Source organism: Rhinolophus ferrumequinum, chromosome 20, assembly GCF_004115265.2.
Source record: "Rhinolophus ferrumequinum isolate MPI-CBG mRhiFer1 chromosome 20, mRhiFer1_v1.p, whole genome shotgun sequence".
Classification (NCBI taxonomy): Eukaryota; Metazoa; Chordata; class Mammalia; order Chiroptera; family Rhinolophidae; genus Rhinolophus; species Rhinolophus ferrumequinum.
In genome coordinates, this window is record NC_046303.1 from 28,740,134 (window position 1) to 28,767,877 (window position 27,744).

Consider the following 27,744-nt stretch of genomic DNA (forward strand, 5'->3'; position numbering starts at 1 on the left):
CTAGCTAAAGAGTTCTCACGTTTGCAGTTTAACCTTATGTACATTAATTTATCAACCAGCAAGTACATATTTAGCATCTCTTTTGAGTGGCAACAGCCAAATTATTAAAGGGACATCGGTAATAGTAGGAAGAGAGGGGCACATATTAATAATAAATTAAAGTAGCAGTTGGAACTGCAGCCACTCTGTTGCTGAAGCACAATAGTGACTTGACTGTGATTGTGGTGACAGGGCGCCAACAATTGAGTCCCTGCTAATGGCCTAACAGGGGAAGGGGGTGAAAAGAAGGAAGGAGTGGTTTACATTACAAAGGGATTGTCTGAGAGCTGTTCAAGTGTGGTTATGAGGGGAGGTCAGGCTGGAGACAGAAGGGATGATAACCAAGGAGCTGTCAAGGGCATCTCAGGGGCTTAAGCAAGCGCTGTGGCCGCGAGACACGGCCGGCTGAAAGCAGACGTGTCCTGGCCCTGCCTAGTGCTGATTGATTAAAAGGAAATGCAAGGAGAAGATAACGGAGCAAACCAGGAGGCCTGGACAAGGGTCACAGAATCGAAAAGTGAGTCTCAGCCATGGAACCTTGGCTGAAAGTACTCCTGGCTTCACTTTGGCCAGCATTGGACCACGCTTTGGGGGAGTAAACCTGCTTGAAGGGGTGTGTGTGTGTGTGTGTGTGTGTGTGTGTGTGTGTGTGTGTGAATAAAATGCTGTGATTGGCAGATCTATTGAAAAGAGTCAGTCCCTGACATCTGTTGCACTCCTCCTTATAGTTGCACACTTCCAAAATATACACACGCACACACATGTTCCCAGCTTTCACCAGATGCTTTGGGGGTGTATGATTTAAAAAGAAAAAAAAAAGATAAAGAACATGTAGACTACAGTTCATGTTCCAATTGCCTCATTTGTTCCATATTGTTCTTTATAGCATTTTCCCCTCCACCAAGGATCATGGATTCCGTTGAGTTAGCACGTGTTAGAGAGACAGAAAGAGCAAAAGAATATCACGAAACTAATGAGGCAAAATGTTCAATGTTGATGCATGTGGGTAAAGGAGTGTTCTGCCTGTGTGACCCTTGCTGACTTCTCTACCCCAGTCTCACAAGTCTTGTCATCTTGCCCACTGTCCTACAGCCCCAGTGGCATTCTTTGTGTTCCTCAGACAGGCCAAGCTAGTCCTACCTTTAGGCCTTTGCACTCGGGGCCTCCCCTGCTCCCTGAGCTGCACATGGCTAGCTCCTACATTTCATTTAGCGCTCAGTTGAAATGTCACTTCCAAGAGAGGACATTCCTGTTAACTGAAGGAATGACCCAACCACTTTGTATCCCCCTATTTTAATGTTATGCCTAGACCCATCACTAGCTGATAATTTTGCCAATCATGTTCACCAGTGTATATCCTCAGCCCCCACAAAACAGCGCCAGCACTTGCTAGGTGCCCAAAAAACTATTTGTTAACTGAATGTACTCATATAAGTGTCTAGAAATAGGGCGTCATTAGAAAGATGGCAATGTCTCATGATGCACTTTGTTCAAGAAAAGGCTTCAGATCTCCAACCAGGGGACATGTATTCCATGAGAAAACCTTGGCCCTACGATAGAATAATGGTAAATAAATACACATGTATGTATTTTAATTTAATATTAAACATTTAAGATATCTAATTGTTTTTTACATTCTCCACCCTAATAAAGAATGTTTTTGATTATGAAATACCTACACAAATTATATTTGGTTAAGAGGACATTTTTGTTTATAAAATATATGCATGTATTTATTTATATATACACATACACAGTGACTCCAAGTATGTAAGTGGTATTAGTATGACCAAAAAAAAAAAAAGGAAACATATGAAAATAATAACCCATTATTTGGTGGAAATGAAATTATGAGTAATTTTTCTTCTAAAAAATTTCCAAGCATTCTACATATGGTTCTACTATTTTTATAATTAAAAAATATATATTTTTAAGAGACAAAACACAATACAGGATAGATATAATCAAACATTAAAACTGTAAATGCAGTGTGAAGATGGAAGGACTTTCTTGAATTTGGCGTGCTTATTGCATGTAGCTTTGTGGAAAATAGGGGTAATTGAGCTGGGTTTTGCGAAGATCAATCGGCCTTCTGAGGGTGAGCAGATAGGTAGAGGGAGCTTTTTTCATCAAGAAGCAGAATGAACAAAGATAGGAAAGGAGCAAGTATGGTGGCACGTAGGAGACTATGAGGACACAGGCCTCACTGAATGAAAAGCTCACATTTGGGGGTTAGTGGGACGTGATCTGGGAGAGTAAGATAGAACCACATTTTAGAAGATCTTTAAAACTGGGCAGAGAGGTTTAGACTAGAAGTGAAAAGAAATAAGGGACTACCTACTATAGGTTCTCGAGAAAAAGGGGAACATGATGGCCTAGGTGTTTTAGAAAAATTATTCTGTGCGAGGAGTGAAACAGAGCTGGCAGCTAGGAGGGGTGATACTAGGGTCTATTCTGTCTGGTATCCATGGCAGACACCAAAGGTGGTCACAGCTGTGCTCTGCTGAGACTCGGCCCGCAGACCATCTTCATCCAGCCCTCCAGTCAGTCACCACTAATCAGTCGGAGCTGGCATATGACTCTTAATTGCCTTCTTCTGTGTGTGCTGCCATACGAGAGCAGTGGAAAATGGGAAGAATGAAGGCAAAAGAAGAGCCGTGAAGGCCCAAAGGATGGACTTTAATAGTTCTGAGAACAGAAGCGGGATAAATACCTTGAGATATTTCTTTTGTATTTGTAGGTTTGCCTTTTAATTAGGGCCTGAAATAGAGATCTTTTTGTATCACTTATTATTCAGTTGTGATAGAAGTGTTTTTTGCTTTTTCGGGCTTTGTCAGTGGTACAGAGTTTCTAGGCACTTGCTTTCTAAAAACTTTTTTCTTAAATATTTAATAAACCTCAAGAACAGTAACCCCAAGAAATTATGTGCCATAAAAAGATCGCCCCCTCTTTAATCTACAAAGATTTAGATATACCTGTTCTGTCCACTTGTGGGAGTTAACTTGTCGAAATATGTTAAGCCCCTGTTTGTTTTTGTTTGTTTTTAAGATTTTTGTCTTCTCTTGTTTTTTAAAAGCTGTTTTTAGATTGTGAAATAGTAAGCAGAATGAAAAATAAAATGACATTCTCTCATCTTTGGGGGAGAAAAATCTTCTACTCTGTCAGTGTGTGGGCTGCAAACAGGACAGAATGTTTATCTTAGCTGCATGTTAAAGATGGAAAATAAAGTTAGCAATAGCCAAAAGGCCTTCTTTTGAATAACTTATCGCAAAGGGAAAACATAAATCTAGTGGCAAAACAACTCTCCTTGCTAGGCTAGTATTTCTTGGATGGGTCTGAGAACATATAAAAATTCCATTTCTGTCCACTTGATTGGTTCACGTTAACCTTCCCAAACCTCTAATTCAAGGTTTGGTTGTTGGGACCAGTGGCAGTTGCATTTTTTTATTGATGATCTTTCTTTTTCTTTTGTTCTTTTTTTCCTTTTCATAATCTATGGCTCGTGATCAAGAGCTTACAAGACCCTATGAAAAAACTGGTTGAGAAGGAAGAAAGGAAGAAGATCACCCAGCAAGAGAGTGCAGAGGCTGCAGCAGAGGGGCCAAGCCAGTAAGTCACAGGGTTCTGCTCTTGGCAAAATCTTTCTTCCCCCAGGTAAGGGTAGCGCAGTGCTCGCCGGCCACGTCTGCCGGGGCCTCGGACCCACAGTGGCTGCTCTCCTCCCTCACTTCCCAGAGTAGATGTGTTAAAATTGAGACCAAACACCCCCAGCACATGTCCCTACTAGACTAGGACCCACCCCAGTAAGATACCCATTTCTGGGGTACTCAGGAGGGACCCACATGTGAGAAGTCGAGTGGGGCAGGAAAGGGCAGCATCCTCAGTGCCACCGGTGTCTCTGTCTTGTGGCTTCAGCCCCAGCTTTCCGCTGCCTTTCTGGACCCAATCTGGTCTCTTTTGTTACCATCCCTTACAAGATCCTGTCCTAGATAGGAAATCCCCCAGCTTTTCTCTCAAAGAAGAAAATAACCTATGAAATCGCCTCATCACTCGTATGATACTTAGGTGTTATCGTACAAAAGTGTTGGGCTTTGACATTTTGTTTCCTACTCTTCAGAGCTTCTGTTTTCTCCTTTGTGAAGCAGAAAGCAGCTGTGAGTACAGGAAGTGACTGCTCCATCTTCGTTTCTCACCTCTTTACAAAGAAGGCACTGCCAGTCGTTTTAAATACTTAGAGAAATAGTCAACCTATATGGTGCATGGTTCCTAATCGGCAGACAACAAGGAGAAAGTTTGAATGTGAATCTATGTGTTTTTCTTCTGAGATGTCATAGCCTGCAGGAATGGCATTAATCTTGAACAGGCTAACCTAGGAAACCAAAATAGATCACCTTACCGTTTGCTGTCCTTCTTCCACAGAAAAAAATTTAAATGGCAGTCTTATGGCAAAGCAGCCTTATATTTTTACTGTTTCTAAATAAAGTTTCTATACTTTTTTGTCCCACAGAAATATTTGCTACCAATACTAGCCCTTATTTTGTTTAAAACAAATGCTAGAAAATGTCTCTAGTGCAGAACGAAGTTTACACTGTAGGAAGACTGTAGAATGTGATCTCAGTGTAGCACAGTTGCCTATTTTTGGGGAACCAGTTTAGCATATTCATGGTAATGCTAGCTATCATTTAGTGAGCACCTACTATGTGCTAAGCACAATGCCAAGTGCTTTATTTATGTTATCCAAACTCATTCTCGTGGTAACCTTTCATGTTATCAGTGTTGCATTTCCCCACTGTGTGAATGATGAAAGTGAGATTCAGGTTATGGGACTGCCCACCATCCCTGGTGTAGTAAGAGGCAGAGCCTGGAATGAGTCCTAGCACCTTCTTTTCAACATATATGTTACTGCAATCACAATAATGCATTAGCCTTTACTCAGAAGACAACCACCCAAGATTGTCTTGATAAGTCTTAATTAATTTTAGATTTCTCCTTTCTTTTAGTACTTCATTTTTAAAAACTCAAAAAGTGTAACCCAGTAACTATGTAAAAAGGCAGTGAAAATGTAACAAGGAGGGAGGCACCCACTGGGCCTCAGGGTGGTGATGTATCTCTGCTGTGATCTTATCCATGTACGGTAAGGGTTGAGTAGGTGACAGTTGTCAGGGTTTGAGCGTGATCCTGCTTTCTACCTTACATAATTTAACTAACCTCTTGGGATGTTCTTTCCTATAACACCAGGAATCAGAATAAAGACCTGCTTACCCATTGGTTTTTTTTAACTATGTTTTTAAAAGTGATAACTGTATCTATCTTAGTTATATCTAACTGCCCACCTAGATATTTACAAAATATGTACCATACAATGAAACCAAAGTCAAATGTTAAGGCACTGCTAACCAGCCTTGGGATAGGAGAAAGCCAGTACATGTGTTTCTTTTTCAAAAAAATGTATAGCCTGTAAACGACTGTACATTCACCGTGTGTGTGTTTGTGTGTGTGTGTGCAGTAATAGATATTGTACAGAAAATCTGACTGTATCATAAATACAACATTTTTAGAACTAGACTACTAAACTTTTTTTCTTAATTTTAAGGTTAATTTCATTAGAGGAAGAACACCAGCATATGGAATCCTCTAGTTTTAAGAGTAAGTTTTGTTTTTTATTTACAATTGCTTCTGAAATACTACTGCTCAATAGCCAATTCATTATCTTTTTTGGCAAACTCCTCCTGAGCCTTTCTTCTTTTCCAACTGAGAAAATTCTATATTAATTTGCTTCCTATCGGGTCGGTTTTAAATTTTCGTAGATCAATGATGTCAAACCTATCGTGTTATTGAGAGAAATTGTGTTTTTGAACTAGGAAGTAGCATCACTAGTCACCGCAGCAGCAGCCCGTCAGAGGAGGTCCATCACTGAGACTTGGCAGACAGCTATTAGTTCTTTTATGACAGATGATAACATTTCTGCTAGTACCATTACTAGTTCTAAGTGCCAGTTGGGCTGTACAGATAGTTTTAATGAGATTACATGGTTACATCGAGGGAGTTTAGTTTCTATTGTGTTGTGGGGTGGGTATTGGTCTTTGTTGGGAACAGATGGGGAGAGCTCAGACACGGCTCTTCCAAGTGATTCCTAGGCCTGTTCTGTCATGAGTGACACCGGGTCCCTCTGGTATACCGCCTCTCATGTGGCCAGAAAAGGGAACAGAGCCTTAGTAGGTGATGCCACGTGCTGTAAATGGCTTGTCAGCTACCCCTGTCTCCTGCCATTCCTGCCAGTTCTTTCATTGTTTCTTCTTCTCATTCAGGAGTAGAGAGAATGGTAAATTGAGGATAGAACTAAGGTGATGTAATGCTGAGCCTTTCACTGCAACTTGAAATCCTTGGCGATGCAGGGGAAAGTTTTACAGGTGATATGAAGAGAACTGAAATCACCAGAGCTCTCTGTTCAGCCTGGCCCTTCTGGGGGACGTAGCCGCCTCTGCCATTTGCTCCAGCAGGCAGTCTTTACAGGAGACAGGAGGAGGCAGAATAGACCCTGGAACTTCCATCCGTTTCCTCCACCCTCTATCTTTCTTCTGTTTTTGTTCCTGTCTTTTCAACCATTTTGCTTCACCTGTTTCATTCTTCTCCTACTTACTGCTTCATTTGCTTTTCCCCCATCCACCTTTCAGCAGAAGAAAACAAAACAAAACAAAACCTCACTTTTGTGCCTCTCTAGCAACGTTAACCGTTCATGCTTTTACGCCTTCACGTACGTACTTGTTCTTTTGTTCACCAGAAGTTTATTGAGTGCTGTCTCTGTGGTGGGCACAGCACTGGGCTCTGGGCATACAGTGGTCCATCAGACATACTCAGACCATTCTAGGATGGGACTTACAGTCAAAAGAGTAATCTAGGAATTACACAAGTCATTGGGCAACTCGACCTTCGGTGAGAGCTGCAAGGGCTCTGGGCACCTTTGATAAGGAGACCTCACCTGTCTGAAGGATCAGGGAACTAGCTAAGTCACAGGCTGTTGCAAGACCTGTCGAAACAAAAGAAACAGCCTGGGGAAAGATTACAAGCAAGGGAGGACCAGGAGATGGTCCGAAGGACAATGTTCTGGAGCATGAGGGAGAGAGCGAGTGGCAGAAGAAGGCAGAGGCAGGCTGGCTGGATCTTGTTGGCCATGTAAGAGCTCTCCGACTGTGCTGATTCACACCTTTCAGCCTCAGTTTCCCTCAGGTACTGACAGCATGAATCATGTTGTGGGAATCTAGGTAATCCAATAGAAAAGTTTTAGTTCCTTGGGAAAATGTAAACTCCAGTTCATTATATTTGCGTCTATATAAATCATATATTCAGGCAATATGTGATGATACAGGGGTAGCAAATTTTCTTTGTGCCCTATGTCCACTTGCTTCTGGTATTTGCATGATATTTGAGACTGTAAATGTTGATCATCTTGTTTTATATATACATAGAATGGAACCCATTAAAATGAAGTGTCATCTTTTATTCTGTGACCTGCAGAAAGTCTAATGTACATATGAGCAAACCAAGATTTTTTTTATTTTATTGGGGAAGGGGAACAGGACTTTATTGGGGAACAGTGTGTACTTCCAGGACTTTTTTCCAAGTCAAGTTGTTGTCCTTTCAATCTTAGTTGTGGAGGGTGCCATTCAGCTTCAAGTTGTTGTCCTTTCAGTCTTAGTTGTGGAGGGCGCAGCTCAGCTCCAGGTCCAGTTGCCGTTTTCTAGTTGCAGGGGGCGCAGCCCACCATCCCTTGCGGGAGTCGAAACTGGCAACCTTGTGGTTGAGAGGACGCGCTCCAACCAACTGAGCCATCTGGGAGCTCAGCGGTAGCTCAGCTCAAGGTGCCGTGTTCAATCTTAGTTGTAGGGGTCAGAGCCCACCATCCCTTGCAGGACTCGAGGAATTGAACTGGCAACCTTGTGGTTGAGAGCCAAGCACTGGTCCATGTGGGAATTGAACCGGCAGCCTTGGGAGTTAGGAGCACAGAGCTCTAACCGCCTGAGCCACTGGGCCGGCCCCAGCAAACCAAGTTTTAAGGCTGTACTATTGTGTGTGTATGTATGTGTGTATATTTACACATACACACAGGTGCAAGCTTTATCGTTTAAAGCAGTTTTTGATTCCCAGCAAAATTGGGCAGAAGATACAGATTTCCCATGTACCCCCTGCCCATACTGCACAGCCTCCCCCATTATCTATATCCCCAACCAGAGGGGTACATTTGTCACAAGTGATGAACCAACTTCGACACATCTTATCACCCAAATTCCATAGTTTACATTAGGGTTCACTCTTGCTGTTGTACAGCCTATGGGTTTTGACAAGTACATAATGACACGTATCCACAATTGCAGGATCATACAGGATAGATTTACTGTTCTAAAAAAATCCCTGTGACTTCACCTGTTCGTCTCTCTTGCCCACCACACCCCTGGAAACCACCAATCTTTTTATTGTCTCCATAGTTTTGTCTTTTCCAGAAGGTTGTATAGTTGGAATCATGTAGTGTGTAAGCTTTACAGATTGGCTTCTTTCACTCAGCAGTCTGCCCTTTTATTTTAGCCAGGTCCATATAGCTAACGTTTATTAGCACCATCAAGTAATAGTCAATTACTTAAGTCACTCATTTGTCCACGGAAGGAGAATTGTTAGATCAGTATCATATATATATATATATATATATATATATATATATATATATATATATATATATTTTTTTTTTTTTAACAAACAAAGCAAAGACTCAGGGCTGGTAACTCAGCACTCATTGAGAGCCAACAGCTGGCATAAAACATAATCTGAGGACTTCTGCTTTTGCATGAATGAGTTTGTGGATGCCATTTCTTCCTGAAGCTTGTGTTTTCCTCACACTGTAATAGTACGTATAAATATGCACACCATTCTGAACTGGTGATAACCTATTATACATTGTATTTACAGCTGAAGAAGGAAAACGTGTTTTATCAGCCTTAGACAAAAGCTCTACACATCATGCATGCTCAGGTAATCTAGATTAAAGAAAACGACTCAATTTTAATAATTTGACTCAAACTCCTTACAAAATACAACTAACTCATGGCTTTGTTTTCTTTTCCCTCCTCTACTGGACTGATAGATGAACTATTAAACATGAAACCTGAGGAAGGTGGTAAGATTTATGCATTTCTTTGAGGTTATAATTTGTTTAATTTTTTTAATACCGTTTTTTTTCAGGCAGGAAAATGTCATGTTTATCTTTTGAATGGCTTTGTATTCCCAAGCAAATTTTTTTAGGTGACTGTCATTTGTCCTTATAAATGACTTTAAATATGCTCAAGCACAAGTTAGTATGCATTCCTCTGTCATCCTTAGTATATTAATTTCACAGTGTTCAAACTACTAAAGTTACGATGTCAAAGCTTGTGTATTACAGTAGGAAAAACATGGCTTTCAGAATCAGACAGGCCTGGATTTGAATACTGGGACCCCCATAAATGATCTGTATGGCCTTATTTGCTTTATACTTGAACTTTCTCATCCTCGGTTCTCATTTGTGAAATGGAACCAATAACAACAGTCTTGTTGGGCTATTGTCCGGATTGGAGATCATGTATGTAAATGGTCTTTCATGGTCTCTGACATAGGGACACTCTTCAAATGGTAAGCAGTGGAGATAGTAGGACTAGAACTGTTGTTCTGGTGGTAGTTAAATGCAGAAGGAGAGTTTGCTGGCTAGGCCCCACACACAAGTTCACCAGACCTAAAAATCATTTACTGAATAACCCTCCAAATGAGAATCCAGAACCATGGATGTGTTTGAGACATGCATCGTCTTAAGTAATCCCAAGAACGTGAGTGTGTTCAACCTGGTCATAACCTTTGCTCTCCATCCTCCCAAGGCCTTACTTCTAATGATTTACCAGGAGTCCAAAAAATATCCCTGAGATTCTGAGCTGAACTCTAGAGTCCCATTTTTCCTGGGTGGCTGGCACGCACTCTGCCCTGGAGACCAGGTTTCTTACAGGATTACAAATGAGCCAAGGTCATCCTATCAGCTCCAGTTAACAAGAGCCAATGACTTTCTTGACTCATTCTGTGCTTGATTTAGCTTTAATTCCCAGAGAAAAAGAAAATCTAGAAACCAAAGGGCATTGGTTGAAGTTTTTTTCAAAACTGAAAAGGCAGCAGATCTCTGGCATTAAGTTTCTAGGGCTTAGGAATATAAACTTGAGGGCAGAAACCTGCTTTCCTTATTAATTTCTCGTTCCATGCAGCACACCGTGTACTATTTCATGAATGTCCATGTGTATTTTATCAGGATGACTGCTTATTTATGAATACTGAAATTATACCAGGTTATAAAAAGTAACAAGCAAGTAGTTAATGAAGACTGCCATTCCATGTCCTCTATTTTCATAAAGAACTTGTCCTCCTCGGGGTAAGGATAGAGTGTTTTGATGGAATAAAGTTGTGTTTTTTGTTTTTTTGGTTTTTTTTTTTACAAATTACTTTTTGGAAAGGGAAATATTTCGGATTTACATAGGTGAGATTAAAGGCTATAATATAATAAGCACTAGCTACCCATAACCTAGTTTTAGCAAATCTTAACATTCAACTAATGTATTTATAATCATAATGTGCTTCAACTTATTTGATAGGAAGATTGTTATTTGTTCTATGCCCAACCGCTTATGTATGCAATTTACTCTTTGATTTTATTATCTCCTATTTAATTTGATTTTTTTTTGACTAGGTGGTATATTCACACTGGTACAAAAAAACAAAATGCTAAAATGTAAACAGTAAAAAAACCTCACATTCACATTCCTGCCCCTCACTCTCCTCTCTATTCCAACATTCCTACCCCACCCCCGGCGGTGTATCCTTCTAACATTATTTTTATGTAGACACAAGCAAATATGAGTCTATATTCTCTTGTTTGCCCCTTCTTACAAAAAAAGCTTTTTGTTTTTGGATTTTGACTTTTTTTTTAACTTAGTAATAATGGTGTGTACAACACTAACCCAGTAACCACGCATTTCTTCACAGAATTAAATCAGAAATGCTCCTACCTGAGATACATGCTTAAATAAGTTTCCCCCAAAGCATGTGCTGAGCTACATTGGAATGAGATTGATATCTTCCTACTTATTTAAAACAACTTTTGCCTCATTGGTTTATAGTTACAGTCTCTGTTTCATAGAATAGCAGCTCATATCCTTTTTTTGAGCGCTCAATTTAACTCTAAAGAGAGAGATGAATGTGCTGTTCCCCCAAATGTGTATTTTTTTTCTCAGGCAGAAAAATTGATTTAAACATTTTCTCAGTTAAATGCAATGTCACATAATTTCTCCTTTCTCTTTATCACTGCCAACCCACAAAGCCCTTCTTTAGGCACAAGCCATGCTATCCCACTATCTACCTCTTCTCAGTTGGCAATCCCCAGGGTAACATCAGCTTAAAAATTAACATGGCCACGAGTATAAAAAAAAAGTATTCTCTCAGTGCACAGAGAACTTGGGATGACTGACGAAAAGAACACCAGTTAATTAGTTGACTTCAAAATATATGCCCTTCGGAAAACTGCCAGAAGGCCCAAATCCTGAATTAAAACACGGATTATAATATGCAAGACATTAAACAATCAAAAAATAAAAAGAGCTTAATCCAGGGATAGCTGACTTTATAGGACGCGGGGGCTGTGAGCTCTAGCACCCTGCTGCTTGGGGGCTGGTTCACTCCCAGTGGTAATTCTGTCGGACAAGTCACGGCTAAGCTGTGGACACATAGCAACAGCAAGGAAATAATTCGCAAGGAGCTATTGCCCCGAAAATCACTCTGATTCTGTGTCATAAAGAAATGTGTTTTCTCCTACTAAATAGATAATGTAAAGGAAAACCAATATTTGGCCAGGTTATAAAAATGTTTTAAGTGAAAAAGAAACTGAGTGACATTTTGAGATACTTGAAAGTGGCTCTGAAATCACCTTGTGACCGCATGTAACAATCCCAACCTCAGTTCACGAGTTACAACATGTAGAAAGAAATTTTTGTGTTCCTCTACGTTGGACCAAAAAAAATAACCATTAGATAACGGAACAGAGAAGGGTGGTTTAAGCAAAAGAGAGTTAGATGAATTCAGCTCACCTAAATCTCATCACATGGCCTTACCCAAAAGATCCCTGTCTAGGACGAGACTAAATGAACCAATTATTGGAAAATTTAATTGCCCATATTAACACTTTAAATGTTTGTCTTCTGCTATGTCCTTGGTTACTACTTCCAGACTTGAGATTCTAAATTCTGGCCAAACATCAGAATGACTGAGAAGCTCAGCTCACTCAGTAGCTCCTAGGGGTCTGGATGAGAACATTTAGTCCATAACAAGAATACACATTTTTGTCCCTGCGCCCAGGTTTCCCCGAGTCACTCAGAACCTTCTCCTGCAGTTCTCCATATATCGCTGACTGGGAATCTGATTGCTTTCTCACGTGCAGTATGACAAATACTAAGCTCCTTACCTTTTCTCGTAAATTTTCCCTTCTCCCTGTCTCCCACAGTGTCCTCAGCTGAACTGCTGTAAAATAATAGTGCACTTTTAAAACCAAATACTGTTCTGATGATCGCCATGTAGTCAGTAATGTTCTATGTAGAGTTACCCGTGCCTCAGGAGTCCAGTGTTTCCGTAAGATTGCTCGCTTGTTAAGCTCTAATGCTAAAATGGAGGAGCGGGCTGGCTGGTCACCCAAAAGTATTAACTGAGTGCTTGTACAGGGTCTAGCACTGTTAGGTTCTTTGGGGCAAGGGGTTGTTTTTTTCCTTTTTGTTTGGTGTGTGTGTGTGTGTTTCCAAGAGAGTGGGTAGGAGTGGATTTCCCCCCATCTGTTCTTATTGTTATCTATGTCTTTTTCACCAGAAGGGAGTTTTTAGAAGCAGTATTCTTGAATTCCAAACAAGTACGTACAAGTTGTTACCAGAGCCTTTTATAATGAATGTCTCGTTAGACATTTTCGTGAGGTGATTTCCTACCCATCTTTTCCCCCCATACTGTCTTTTGGGTAGTGTGAGGATAGTGTTGGTGTTTGGGGTTTTTTTGTGTGTGGCAAGTGTGTGGCCTCAACAGTTAGTCATAATGATGAGAGTGGGGACCAGGGAGAAAACCAGAGAAACAGAGTCTTCCTGTTTCGCACATAGATGAAGGTAACTTATGTGACATTTATCTTTTTGTTTTCCTGTGCACTCGTTTTTGGTCTGTGTAGTTATGTTTCCATCTTCTGTGTTCTTCAATTATGCTGAGGTCATGAAACAGCATGATTTCAAAAACAATATTACCTGAGCGGGCTGCCATCAGTTTCCCACATTCGTTTTCTCTCACTCACACTCTGTCTAAACTGGAGAGAGTTTCCTCTGTGTGTCAATTTTCACTCATTGAAAACTCACTGGGTCAGAATCAGTGGAAGCTCATTGGTTCAGGATCAGTTTTCCTAAGGAATGTTTTCCCAGGAGCACAGGGTTTTTATGTTTGAATGCTTGGGCAATGCAGGGCAAACATGCTGAGTGGTTTGACCATCTCGGCCATTCTGCTGAGCTTTGCCTGGCTACCAGTAGGTCATCTGACGACTCTCAAAACTACAAAAGCTTCGATATTAGTTTACATATAAGATCCTTCATAGGCTCTGAAGTGAAAGCAGTGTGCTGCACTGAGAAAACATCTTGACCTGTGAGCCAGGGGTTCCCAGACAGATAATCTGTAACTAATAAATTATCTGACCTTGGGCAAGTGTCTTTTTTCTCATCTGTAAAATGAATTAGAGGAGAGGATCTCTAAGATCCCCTTCAGTGGAGTATAATCCTTTCCTTTGGGCGTCATAATGGGATAAAACACAGGCTCCCAGACAGGAAGGCAGGAAAGCCTGTTTGAGAAAAGGCAAGCAGAGGAGTGTTGCTGAATGTAGGCCTCCCTGAAAGCCGTGTTGGTGAAAGGTTTGCACCAGAGCTTGACTGTGGAGGTCCTAATTACCACTGTACAGGGTGTTACTTTACTCAGTAGTCAGAGGGAGCCATTAAACGTTCTTGAGTAAGGGAGTAGTAATTTCACAGCTGAACTGAGCAAAGGTATACAGAGGGAGGATGCCTTTTATGGCTCACCAGTGGGCAAACCCCAAAGGGACCCTGGGTCAGGAATTTCTTATCAGAATTCAAAAATAACTTGGAATTGGAGATGGAAATTTGAGACTCTCCCCAAGTGAGATTGGAACCATGAGAATAAATAAGATCATCTATAGAGAACTAAGGAAGGGAGCTATGATAGCTTAGGAGGAAACCTTAAGGGCAACCAGAGTAGGAAGAGGCAGCAGAGAAAGGATTGTCAAGAAGCTACGAGGACATCCAAGAGAGCTGCTTTGTGAGGACTCCCAGGAGATCACAGCATTTCCAGAGTGGGCAACAATTCAAAGTGCTACAGAAGTTGAGGCCTGAGAAAAGGGGGCTGGAATTGGCCATCCGAATCTCATGGGTCACCTTCAAGAGGCCACTTCAATGTATGGTGGGGGCAGGAACTTGATTACAGGCAGCCAAAAAGAGAGTGGTGGCAAAGGAGAGCTTGTGGCTGTGGAAGGAAGAAGAAACCAGGACAGTATCATGAAGGAAGGTGCAGGGGGAGACAGCAATATCAAGTGAAGATTGACTGTTGCTGGAATGAGCACACCTCTTCTGAGGTCAGAGAGAAGCAGCCTTGGAGAATGAAAGACTACGGACGCTGGAGCTCAATAATGGTGGGAGCAGAGCAGGAAGGAGAGGGAGAGCGTAGAGAGGGCAAATCTTAGCAAGGAAGAGAGAACGCATAAAGGGTCACTAGAGTTGGAGGCTGAGAGGTGAGAATTTGAGTACGTCATGTCTGTTGGTCTTTATTTTTGCAGTAACGTCTGTGGTTGGGTTATGTGATGTGAAAACAAATGTAGAGAGCTAAGAGCTTTCAAGAGCATGAAGGCGACTTCAAGTAGCATCTGCGGGTTTGGCACCTGAGCACTCCACGAACTTTATTCATCCTTTAAGACTAAAGCACAATAGGAAGCCATAACTTAGGAGCAATACTTGCTCATCTAATAGGTAGAAGCTCTGAACCCAGTTCTGTAGCTCTCCCTAGGGCTTCTCTCAAAGAGCTTCTCACAGGTCTGTGTGTGTCCTCATTTTCTCACAGTTGAGTTGAATTATTTCCAATGAAACGGATAGCATGATATTTCAGAGCCAACTGACTAGTGTTATTTTTCAAGTCTCGACTTGTCTGGTTACAGACCTAAACCTGTCCTTCTCTGCTTGTAATTAAGTTTTCTTACAAGTGATGTATAGTAATCTCAAGCATCTTAATTATCAGGGCAATAATTGGGAGGTTTCCCTGTTTTCTGGTTCAAGTCAGTGCCAGTTTCATTCCTTCGGCTAAGTAATAAGTTCTCTTAGAAGAGAAAATGTCCACTGTGTGACCTACTTTAACTGTTCAATAACCAGGGCACTAAAAGGCCAAATTTGGTGGTAAACCTCAGACTCTCTTTAGAGCTAGATCTAGACAATATCATCCTCACCATGGGCTCCTTTTCTCATTTCTATCCCTAAGTATGAGCTTCATAGGATACAATATTCATCAGGAATCTTTTGTTTGGACATACTAGAACCCTTTTCTAAGTAGCTTAGCTTTAAAATGAAAAAGAAAAGTCAAGAATGTATTGGATGTTGGGCCATGTAACTGGGGACACACAGTGGTGTATTGGCTTCAAGCAAGGTTAGATCCAGGGCCTTAGATAGTCAGGATTCTCTCTCTAACTTTTGATGCTGTTTCTCTTTATGTTTTCTCCATCATCCCTGGGGGCCTCACAGCTGCATCTTTAGAACTTGGAACCCCAAAGAAAGAGAGAACCTCTTCCCTCCATCTTCCATACAACAAACTCAGGGAAGCCTCTGGCATGTTGCCCCCACCACCCCAGGCCCAGTTGGTCGCCATGGCCTGAGACATGAAGGACTCTGGCCAGCTCTGGTCACATGTCTACCTGGGATGAGGGCAGATGAGGCATCTTAAATGGTGTCTCACTAGGGTCACGTGGAGAAGGTGTTTCCCCAAAGGAAAAACTGAAGAAGAGGAGGGAAGGGATACTAAGATAGCAAACCCCACAGAAGTCCACTCTACATATCATCCATCACACGAAATTCAAACCGTAAAAACATGGAGCTTTTCCAGTCTATGATTATTTTTGGAAGGCTCAAAGTGTATTACTTGCTGTCGCTAATGGTAGTCATGGTCTTCCCTGGATTGACATCTAAATGAAAGCAGTGACACGTCCCCCAGGGTTTAACTGAGCAGAGGGCTGTAAAGTGACTTCAGGAGGAGCAGCCCTACTTGCCAAGGTTTATTTAAAGTCATCCATTCCTGTAGGGTCTACACATCTGATTTGAATGGGTTCCACTAACACAGGTTTGGTTCAGCAGTCATCTGGTTTCAGTCAGGCCTGAAAGTAAACGGTGAGAAAGGATTTGGGCACTTCGGTCCCAACTGAAAGTAGGAAGTACAGATATTTGTGAAGTTAATATTTATGAAAAGGATGATGCCGAGAGAGACTGAGAGAGGGAGGGCAGAGGCACAGATGTAGGTGGATGGACACACCCTGTCACAGCTAGGTTCCTTCCTTTATTCACAGAGGGGCTGTCTCACCTTACCTGCCCTGCCTTGCCCTCCATACCCGGGCTGAGGTGGTTCTTGCACTACCCCGTTGTTCCAGAACTGTCTTGGAAACCTGTTTAATAAAATGCCATTTCCCCCCCGCTTCTCACCACCACACCTGCAGGCTACATTCTGTGATAACACAAAACAATAAGAATGCTTAAATTAGAAGTTGTCCTGGTAAAGTGATATTTTGCCACTATTTTTAAAACATAGTGATATGAGAGTGACTGGACTCCTCCCCCCTTGGTTTGTAGCCACTCTGCTCAGCACATCAAAAATCCCCTCAATCTGTAGATCTTTATAGAAACTGGGGTTGAAAATAGAGCTAACAGAGTAAAGCTAACAGAGATCACTTTATTTAAAAAGAAAAGAATCTTCACATAATAAGTATCTCATGTATTTGGAGGAAATCCTGTTAATCTCACTAAATATGACAGTATCAGAATTGCAGTGTAGCTCAGAGAAAATATAAATCACGATTGTTCCTTCTATTAATGATTTACAACAAAAATGTAAGTGGCAGTTTCCAAGTGGCAATTAGATACCACAACAATGCCAGACCATCATTCCTTGGTTTTCAAAATACATAGAAAATGAAAGGTCTTGTTCCAGGATTTCTGATAGTAATGCCCCAATTCTACTTGTATTCACTATGCAGTATTTTGTCAGTGTTCATGTTGTAAGAGTGGCTTCTCTTCCTTAAAGTCTTCCTTCTGTGACAGCAGTGAGATTTAAGGTGGTGTTTTGTGTTTGTTTGTTTGTTTTTTGGTCTTCCTGACAATACTTCGAGGCAAGCATTATTAATATTATAATTTTATAGATTGAAAAAACAGAGGCCCAGAGAGGGTAGGAGTCTTGCTGAAGTCATACAGCAAGAAAAGCGTAGTCCGGTGGCTGCCTCCCTAGTGTGGTGCTCATTCCAACCCTAGAGCTGTTTCTCTGGTCTACGCAGCTCATCCTCTAGGTGGCTCCATGATTTGCCCTATCTTCCTGTCATGGCCTCCCTCAGGGAAACCAGACCCACCTTTTCCTTGCTTTATGCAGCTGGGTTGCAGCAAAGAAGAAAAGAAGCCAAGTTGCCTTTCTTGGTCATGGTTGGACTTCCCGACATCCTCTGTTCCTCTCTCCTTCCCTGGGCCAGTCAGCACATGGCAAGGGTCCTCTCCCCATCCTCCATGGCAGGGCAGGCTGCCACACGGTGTGTTGGCTGTGGATTTAGGGCTTTTGTGGGGGGAAAGTCAGGAAGCTATATCAACAAGGAACTAAGGTCTCCAACATGCTTTCAATCCTAGCTTTGTTTCAAACCTGAGAAAAGTTTTGGTTATAAATTTGCTCTTATATTAAGGAAAAACCAAAACCCTAGAATTTTTGTGAAAACTATTTCCGTGCAAGTCTAATGATGTTCAGAAACTGGACTTGCTTTAAAGTTAGGGTGATGAAGGGGAATGGGACTAGAAATTTAATCCTGAAATTTCTTAAAAGAAGCTATAATGGAATTAATTGAGATGTTGTTTAAGTTTTTCTTAAATCTAGCCATTGCCTAATCTGTCCCATCTCAACCACCATTGCATGTATTCCCGAGAGCCCGGGACCTTGGTGGTAATAAACTTTGTGCTCTGTTACTTTGATCAGCTTGCCTGGGTCCAATGGGAGGGACCCCGGAACTCGAAGGTGCTGACAAAGATGACCTGCTGCTACTGAATGAAATCTTCAATGCTTCTTCCCTGGAAGAGGGCGATTTCAGCAAAGAGTGGGCTGCTGTGTTTGGAGACAGTCGACTGAAGGAACCAGCTCCCACTGTGGCCCCAGGAGAGCCAGACCCCAAGCTCCAGACAGGCTCAGGATTCCTTCCTTCGCAGCTTTTAGACCAAAATATGAAAGACTTACAGGCCTCGCTATACGGTATGTGCTATGGGGATTGAAATGGGGTTTTATTGTTTGTTCATTCTTTGTGGGAGTTTGTGTGTGTGTGTGTGTGTGTGTGTGTGTGTGTGTGTGTGTGTGTTTTAATCAAAACGCCTAGTTCTTCCTCTTTGTCTTTTTTTTTAATGTTTTCTGATTTTTATTTTATATGTAGTGTCTTTTTTTGGTCATTTTTTCATTTTGTAATTTTCTTTTATATTCGGTGACTTTTTAGCTGAAATCTTAGAATCACATTCCAGCTTTAAGATATGGTGGTAGGTTAAAATCTATTCCTTCTCCTAATTTTCTTCCTGTGTTAACATTTTCTGTTAAAAGGTGGGAGGAATGGTTCTTGATATTTTCATCATACTTGGATTTTAGACTTTTTCATGGCATTCTTCAGTCATAGCCCTGTTGGGTTGGCCATCCCTGCCTGGCCATCGTCCTAGCTGAGTTCTCCTGTATTATCTCCCGAGGCAAAGTTCTCCACATCTACATAGACATGCCCTCTTTCTGAGTGTCCACTGACATTGCACTGGGTTCTTAACTCTCTTCACACTAAATTTTATGTTGCTCAGGCTCCATCCTGGCCCAGCCCTACCTTGAGTGTGCCCTCAGCTCAGCTATTCCTCTCTGCCTGAAACACACAGCCAAACAGTTAGTCCCATGCACCCCCCACCACAGCAGAAATAGAGTTTCCACACTGATCACAAGGGATTGGCAACATTGGTAAGGGTTCAAGGCTCGCCCACACCCCACATGCTGGTTGAGAGTTGCCGGCATGGGGAGCACATTGATTTCAAGTGTAAAAACTAAGACTCAGGTTGAAATTTAAATTTTTAAGTTTGAGTTTCTAAACAAACAGACCTTGGGAAGGAAACCGTTTTCTAGTATTTCAACACTTCCTTTCCCCTCCTTTCATATTGCTTGAATTGTCAGACAATATTACGAAATTCTCAAATTGTTTTGGTTTTTCCATGAATTTAGGCTATGTACGTAGTAAACAACTTGTTTATCTGGCACTTAAAGTTAAGAACAAACAGTAGAGCTGGAATGATTAAGTAATTATGGGTTATTAAGAAAACCTTAGGTCGTTGGAGATGAGATCATGGATCCAGCAGGAGTTGGTGGGCAAGACAAAAAAGTCTTCCCTCTTTTTTATAAAACACATGATTCCTTTTATCTGCCTTTGTGAGTCCTGTTTTATAGCCATCTCGGTTATTTTCAGAAATGGAGTTAGAGATAGGAGGGACAAATGAAATAATTCAAAAATACTTTTCTGCTCTGAGTTGCACCATCTCTTTACCGGAGCTCCAGATAAGCAATGCTAGCAATGACTTGAATCAGCCCCGCCCACCTGCGGTGGAGGTGCTAACAAGCTATCGGCATCCACAACTCCGGTCTCTCCAGCTGTGCTGTAGAATGAATCCCACTCGGCCACCAGTTTTGGAGACACCAGGGCCCCTGCTGCCAACAGGAAATGGTGGTGGCAGTGCTCCCACTTAGCTGGGGTGGCTTGTGAGTGTCCCACGCTGACAGCAGAGAAGTCAGAGCCCAATGCACTCTTCCTGAGTACAGGCAGAGTGAGAAAATCTCCACTCAGGGCCCCTGGCAGGGCCCTTGGCAGGGTCCCCAGAACTATGCCTGAGAGCTATGACAGGAACAGTGGCCCAGGGCTTTGCACTTCAGCCTTGCTCCAAGTCCAGGGGGCACAAAACCACACTTGGGTCTAAGAGGGGAGGTGTTCTGATAATGAGAGAGAAATGCAAGCTCTACTATGGAAAGAGAAAGAGGTCCTCATAAGGGAGGCCATTTATTTCTCAGACAAACAAACTCTGCCTTGCGGTTGCCACCCTTCTGGCACTTTGGCAAGTTTCACGTTCATTCAACAAATATTTATTGGGTCTTTCTGAGTGCCACACACTGGTGATTCATCTGAGAACAAAACAGACAAGGCTTCTGCCTTCCTGGAACTCACATTCTAATGGAGAGAAGACCATGAACATAATAAGGAAGCCAGTCACAGAGCAGGATCCATGTTATGGAGAAAAGAAAAAGTAGTGCCAGGAGATAGGGAGTGTTGGGGGCGTGCAGGACAGGCTGCAAAACAAAATAGGATTCTTATTGAGAGGATGAGATCTGAGCCAAGACTTGCAGGAGGTGAGAGAATTAGCCATGCAGAGATCTGGGCAGAGGGAACCGCCATGCCAACGCCAAAGGGAAGGACATGCCTGACTTTGGCTGAGGGTCTGAAGAAAGAGCACTGTGGTTGGAGCTAACGGAGCAAGGGGAGTGGCACTCAGAGAGGAGACAGAAGCTGGGCTACACAGGGTCTCCTACCTTGGGAACCATCACAGCATCTTGGGCCAAGGATGGACATGATTTAACATTTACAAGGATCATCTGGCTGCTGAAAGTTTCCTTTTCCTCTGCTAGGTTCTATCAAGATCAATGTTAAAGGAGTTATTTTGTAACCTCTGAGTTATCCTGTTTCCTTTGCATGCCAACAGCTACAAATTGAATGTCTATAAAACTCAAAATGACAGAAAAAAGGTCGAACCTAAGTGTTTGAAAGAGGAAGCCCCTTTAGCTTCCACCACACTTCGGAGCGCCCGGCAAAGGCTTCTGCAGTTCCACCCCTGATGCTGCCGTCTGATCGGGGACCCTTCAGAATATGTGGTCCAAATAAACAGCAGGCTCCCTGCTTCGATGATGGATCCCGTAATGCAGTTCAACCACACGCTATGCTTTTGTCAGGACTCCGCTCACCCCCTCCCCAAAGGGAGGAAAAGATGAATATTGGCTCTCAATTCTTTTTCACTGCATCGATGGTCTAAAAAATACCTGTCTATATACATGAATTGCAAAAGCATCTAAATAACTGTTAAAATTCCGATGCCTCGTATTGAAACTGCTTCCCCTGATTATCCAGGTCAGCTCAAAAACCAAATTAAATAACCCACTGAAATAACTAAGTAGTCCAACTAAACATGGAGTAGAAAGACTTATTGGCATGTTGACTGAGTGAAACAATGAAACGGTAGGGAGCGAAGAGCTGGGTTGTATTCTGCACACCCCACCCTCTCACTCATTCTGCAACCATTGGTCAGGTCCCCCAAATTCTCTGGGCCTTTGCCTTCTCATCTGTAAAATGAGGCATTCACAGAACTCAGTAATGTGTGAGGAGAGACCCAAGTCATACAAAAGTGTGCACTCCACCTTTCCACAGCAGGTTTTATCTTGTATCTGTGGGTTAACCCCAACTTCAGAGATGCTGAGGTCTAAAATTGTGTGATTCCGTGACTTTGCCATGAGTAGCTGATAAACCAATAATTACTAGCACTCTATACGGCACACACTATGAGCCCAGCACTGTCCCATGTGCTTTTTATGTGTGTTAACTTAGTCCTCACAACACCCTTCCCAGGCAGGTACTATCATCATCTCTATTTTATAGCCCAGGAAACTGAGTTACAGCATTGCTGAGTAATCTGCCTGAGATCATACATGAATCGGGTAGGAGGCAAGCCATTTTTAGAACCAGAGCCTGGGATGCTGGAATCTGTGCCTTTAGCCTCTCAGTACCAGGTCTCTGGTGGTACTCAGTAACATGATTCCCCAGCATGTTCCTTCAGGCCTCTCCCTGGACGCTCCCAAAGGAGCAGGACTGGTAATAATTCACCAGATTATTATGGAGGAAGAATATGCCTATGGAAAAAGGGTCCCTGTCAACCCCAAGAGTTAGGGGATGTTCCAGAGTAGACTATTTGAAGTTGATTGAGATTGTCTACAGAATCTTCGCTGTGCTAGCGGTCGTCCACTTGTTCTCCCATGTGCACTCACACTCATTCTCGCCAGTGTCCGGTGGTCCAGGTGGTGCTGTGTCCTCAAGGTCAGTGTCAAGAAGGCTGAGGTAGAATGTTCCAGGCTGCCGCCACAGCAACCTCACCACTCTCCCACACGCTTTCCCTTCTCTCCCCCTCCCTCTGCCTCCTCCACCTCTTCCGTATTTCCCCTCTTCACCTTCCCGTTCTCCTCTGCCTCTCTCTCTCTCTTCTTTGGTGCCTCCCCTCATTCTGCTCCCCAGTGCTCTGGTGGAATAGAAAGGAAAGAGAATTTAGTAAGAGAGACTTTATATCCAACCTTCCCACCCCCCTTCAAGCTCTAGGAGAGCAAAACAAAGCAACTTATATTCAGGATCAAGTTGTGCTGAAAATTTGGAGAAGTTCATTTGAGCTGGGATTTCTAAGTTTCTGAAGGTACTAGCATGATAGGGGCTGGGGTTTCCTGTGTCATACAGGGATGAGAGAATTGTAGCTTCCTGAGGCCTCTGAAAGTGAGTAGGAAGAGAGCCAGCCGGAGAGGCTGCCTGAGGTACAGACAAGGCCTGGTTGATAGGCCCCCATTCAACATTCCTCTCCATTCTCCACCAACATCCAAAATGTAATTTAGAAATAGACACTGATACTGAAATGTTGCCATCTGTCCACAATAAATGCACCGTGGTAGGAGGCAAGCCAGATTTTGAACCAGAGCCCTTAGAATTCTGCAGACTGAAGTGAGGAGTCTTCTTCCAGATATTCTTTTATTTTCCCCAATTCTGAGGTGCTGTTTCCATCTGGGTGGGTTTCCACTTAAGACTAATGAAATGTCAACCTTTGGTTTATCTCACGTTCACCTTTCCTCTATCAGAGCTCGACCTCTTGCTGGTCCTAGCTTAGCCTGACTGCAGGGAACTGATAATTCTGGGACTCCAATGGAATAATGTAAAGGAAAAAAAGACTCTGGGGTGTACTGAAACACAGTCTGAAGGTCGAGTAAGCACTGTGGCATAAGCCAATGGGATCATTGATTCCATCCAAGAGCCGCGCTTTCTAGGCCTGCTGAGGAGCAGCCGCAGGTCTTGGCTGTCTGCAGGACACAGTGACTCCATCAGTCCACGCACGCAGCTGTGATGGCCATCTACCCAACCCTCATTTTATAGCTGGGTCATGGGAAGGACCCAAATTTGTGTTGCTTACCATCATATTTTCAGAACATAGCTGAGTGCCTAGAATACAGTAGAGGTTTTAAAAAAAGATTGGGTGGATGGATGGATTTCATCTTCTAATCACTAGATTAAAAGAAAACTATCCTTAGGTGTGAATCTGAGGATGGCCCTGATGACTGGTGAACTGTACAAAACTCCAGATTCAGCTTAGGTTACTTAAGGACCTGCTGTCTATTCTCTGGACTCTCTGCTTTCCCCTAATGCAAGATCCCGTTTTCTCCATACAAGCTAATGAGGCAGGAATTGTTATCCACCCTTTGCAGGTATGGAAACCAGTGCTCAGAGCATGGACGTGTGGGCAGCAGCCTGGTGTTCATCCATCATGGCTGTGGTGTTACCACTTTCCCCTTCACTGCCAACCCCACCCCAAAGCTCCCCGGGCTGTGATCATCAGCCGAACCTGAGCTAGTTCTCCTAGCTGGTGAAATTACATTCACCGGGAGGTGCTACTCTGCATGGTGTTATTTTGGCTTCACTTGCTGCTCTAGCTGGCCGGTGTTATTTCTGGCTGATTTTCACTTTCCCTTATATAAGTAAAGTGGGCAGGATTGCTCCAATAAAATTTTATGTGTGTTTCCTACAAATGGGTAGCACAGTTGACCTATCAAAGGAACTGAGAGCTAAGATAGTCGTTTGGTTCACAGAGCTCTCAGCGCTCTGTGGCTGCCACCCTTCACCACCTCTCACCTGGCACAAGTACTCTGAGATGGGGAGAAGTCTTTCTAGCCGCCTCCATGTTAAAAACGCCTCAGCCAACTAACACCAAGTAGAGAACAGTTGATGGCAATTACAGGAATATTAGCAACACTCAGTTCCCTTTAAATAGAATGTTTTCCTGACAGAAGCTAAGACGTTTGAAATCTGGCTTGGCATTCGATCCATAACTACCCTCACTGCGCCCTTCCCCTAAATAATTCCCAAAATGATGTGAGCGAGGGTGAAACTGCAGCTGAGCTTAGGATTTGCTCTTTTAAAAAAATTTAAATATATAACTGGTGTCACAGCCACACCATTTTCTCCCTTCATGCACATGTAGACGGATTGTTAGAATGATGCTTGATAGCTGTTTCGAGGAGAAAATGTGACTCGGCAAAGCAGCCGTTGTTTCTGCTTCACACCATGGGACAAGGGACTAGTGACAGTGACACCCTGTGTCTTTGTGAAAATTCTGAGGTATACTGTCGTCTCATCATCTTAGTCCCCAAAGAGGGGATGTCTTTAGGCTCATCCTCCTTCACGTCCTCTGCTGCAGAGATGCCCCCCAATTCGTAGTTTCTAGCTGTTGCTTCATGAGTGTTCAGGTGAACAATATTCAACAATCCGTAGTTACAAAGGAATCCAATTAGAAGACATTTATTTTCTTGATGAAGAAATCTGCCATTATAATCCTTTAAACGATAGGCCTGAAACTATGATTTGTATTTCTGGTACTCCTAAAATATGACTTAATATGCAGCCATTTTATTGACGTGTAACTTTTCAGGAACATACCCAGTACATAAAGCGAGGGGAGCTCCATTTTGACATGTAGATTTATTTCTGCCTCCTTTAGGAACGTGTTCCATTTTATACTTTGAAAAATACAGTGCTTCAAACCTACCTCTTTCCATGTTCTCTGTAGCTATTTAAAAAAAAATGACTGCGGTGCATATTTTTGAAATGGGAAGAATTATCTTGTTGAGTTCCCACTGTATCAAATAGCATTCAGAAATCAGGGAGGGGTTGACGTCCATATCTCTCACCTGGCTTTTTTCTGAGTCATTGGGGTATTTTTCTGGAAGTGTGGGCCTCCCTGAACTCAGTCAGAGAGCTCGACAGGCTCGAAGCGCTTAAAGCTGCAGGACCTGGGCAGGTGAGGTCTTGAGGCGGACCCCTCTGTTTCCTAGGAGAACCTCTCTCCGTGTTCCACTCTGGCCTCGACCACGATGGCCCTGATTCTGATGGAGATGGTGACTCTGGCGGCCTCCTTGGAGACTATCTATGGCAGTGCTTCCCAAACTCACACTTGTTTAACAATAACTGAGGGTTTGTTAAAACAGTGTCCCGGGTTCCACCCCCAGGGATTCTGACTCAATAGGTCAAGGTGGGCCCCGTAAACTTGCATTTCTAACCACCTCATAGGGGATGCCTCTGCTTTTGGTGTGGGCACCACACTTTGACAACCACCGCTCTAAGAGGTGGAGGCCAGGCTGCAGGGGTTGTGGAAAGATTGCATGGACTCTGCCGAGCGCAGGTGGGTCTTTATACTTGGTCTCAGGGGGAAGATTGTAGGGAAAGGGGTAAAATGTACCCAGTTAGACTCTACCTCATTCAGCTTTATTTGGCACACAGTGGAACTGTAGTTTTAACTTTCCACATTTACCACTGTTTTGTGTGATTTGGGTTTAGAAGGAAAATGCTTTTGGGCCAATTTTCTAGGAACCAGGGAGGTTATGTTACTCCTGGATTACACCAAATAGTGTTCACTGCTTTATTAAACTATAATGTACATACCATAAAATTCACCCATTGTAAGGTAACAGTTCAAAGATTTCTGGTAAATTTATATTGTGCAACCATCACCACAGTCCAGTGTTAGAACACTTGCATCATCCCAGAAAGTTCCCTCAACATCTGGTGCTTTTGATTGTTTATGAGGTATGTTAATTACATGTTCAAGTACCTTTCGAGTGAATAACAATACTTTTTAAAACCCCCTATATGTTCTCATTGTGTTAGAGCCCATAAGTAGGTCACAAGCCACCTGTTTCATTTGTTATTCGTTAGTCTTCATAGAGAAGTGTGTGTGCCGCTTCCTAAAGTGAAATAATTCAGCCAGTGAGTATTATAGCATCTACTGTGCTAAGCATTGCCTTGCCATCTCTTAAAATAATGCTTTGCAAGTGTACTTCTCATGGTTTAAAAGAGTTCTTCAATTGTTTATCTTAATTCAACATCCGTCGTGTGCCAGGGACTGCAGTAAAGGATGTAAACATGAATAATCCCTGCCTTCGAGGGGCTCACAAACCTAGGAGACGAGACCAAAACGCAAACTAATCAAAATAGTATGATTCTATAATTAAGTCCCTTATTATGAATCTTAGAATGGCAGCATAAGCGACCAGCATTAAATCCCGTCAGTTTTGTGACATACACTGAGTGGCTTTCTTGCCCTAGAAATTTGTTTCACTGCCCCAGCTGAACTCTGTCATGCAAACATGATGTCTCCTGAGAGCCTGATCAGAAACAAGACCTTTTCTGTAGAAAACACTGAGACCAGAGCATCCCAGTAAAAGGATACAGTTTTAACCATGATGGATCCGCTAGTGAGACATCGTTTGGTGGACTACGCTTCACAGTGAGCATGAACAATGGACCTAACCCACAAAAACATAACTGCGCTGCCTGAGGAATTCTGGAGGACATTAAAGAAACAATTCCTTGTCTTACCAAGAAGACAGGACTTGCACACAAAGAATTAAAACAGGCATGCAAAGAAGCACATGGTAACATTCCAGGAGGCTGAATGCCTCTTAATCATTTTGGGCAGGCAGAGCATAGGGGGCATTACAGAGCTGGGCTATACAAGCTAAATGCCATTGTGAAGGTGTGGCATCAGGTAAGATGGGCTTTCTTTCTCCACAGATATTTGGACTGGGCTGCCATTTATTTATCTGTGTATACTAAGCGTCCCGATTTAAATTAGCCGTATAGAAAATAAATGAATTGGTTTCACAGTGGAAGCAGAGAAGACCTGCAGTTTGCTGGTTTTAGTGCTACATTTGACAGTGTTGCCTTTTTTCAGCTTTTCCCATTTGTGACAGAAAAGCAAGGCACTTGATTTCCTTGGAACGTTATTGATACTCTTTGGCGTGACCATACAATGGTCTTACTTGAGAAGATAAAAGGTCATAAAGCTAAAAGCAAAACTGCTTTAACCTCAGCAATTTCTCATTTGCTTTTCAAAAGCCAATCTTTTCCCTAGTTTTCCATACTTTTGGGCGTGATTATATATATTGACTCTCCTCTAAAGCGTAGTCCAGCTATGAGGAACCTAGAGAAGAAAG

The 27,744-nt window shown here is 42.6% G+C and overlaps 1 protein-coding gene across 11 annotated transcripts in view; it reads left to right on the plus strand.

Moving 5' to 3' along the window:
* The window catches only part of ICA1 (islet cell autoantigen 1), a 131,121-nt gene that overhangs the window by 100,702 nt on the left and 2,675 nt on the right, over nucleotides 1-27,744 (plus strand). For all 11 annotated transcript variants that reach the window (XM_033088484.1, XM_033088490.1, XM_033088491.1 and 8 more), the window contains 5 exons: nucleotides 3,551-3,648; nucleotides 5,633-5,685; nucleotides 8,998-9,060; nucleotides 9,173-9,205; nucleotides 18,379-18,648. In XM_033088484.1, coding sequence (XP_032944375.1) covers nucleotides 3,551-3,648; nucleotides 5,633-5,685; nucleotides 8,998-9,060; nucleotides 9,173-9,205; nucleotides 18,379-18,648 — 517 coding nt within the window. The remainder of the gene's footprint in view (nucleotides 1-3,550; nucleotides 3,649-5,632; nucleotides 5,686-8,997; nucleotides 9,061-9,172; nucleotides 9,206-18,378; nucleotides 18,649-27,744) is intronic.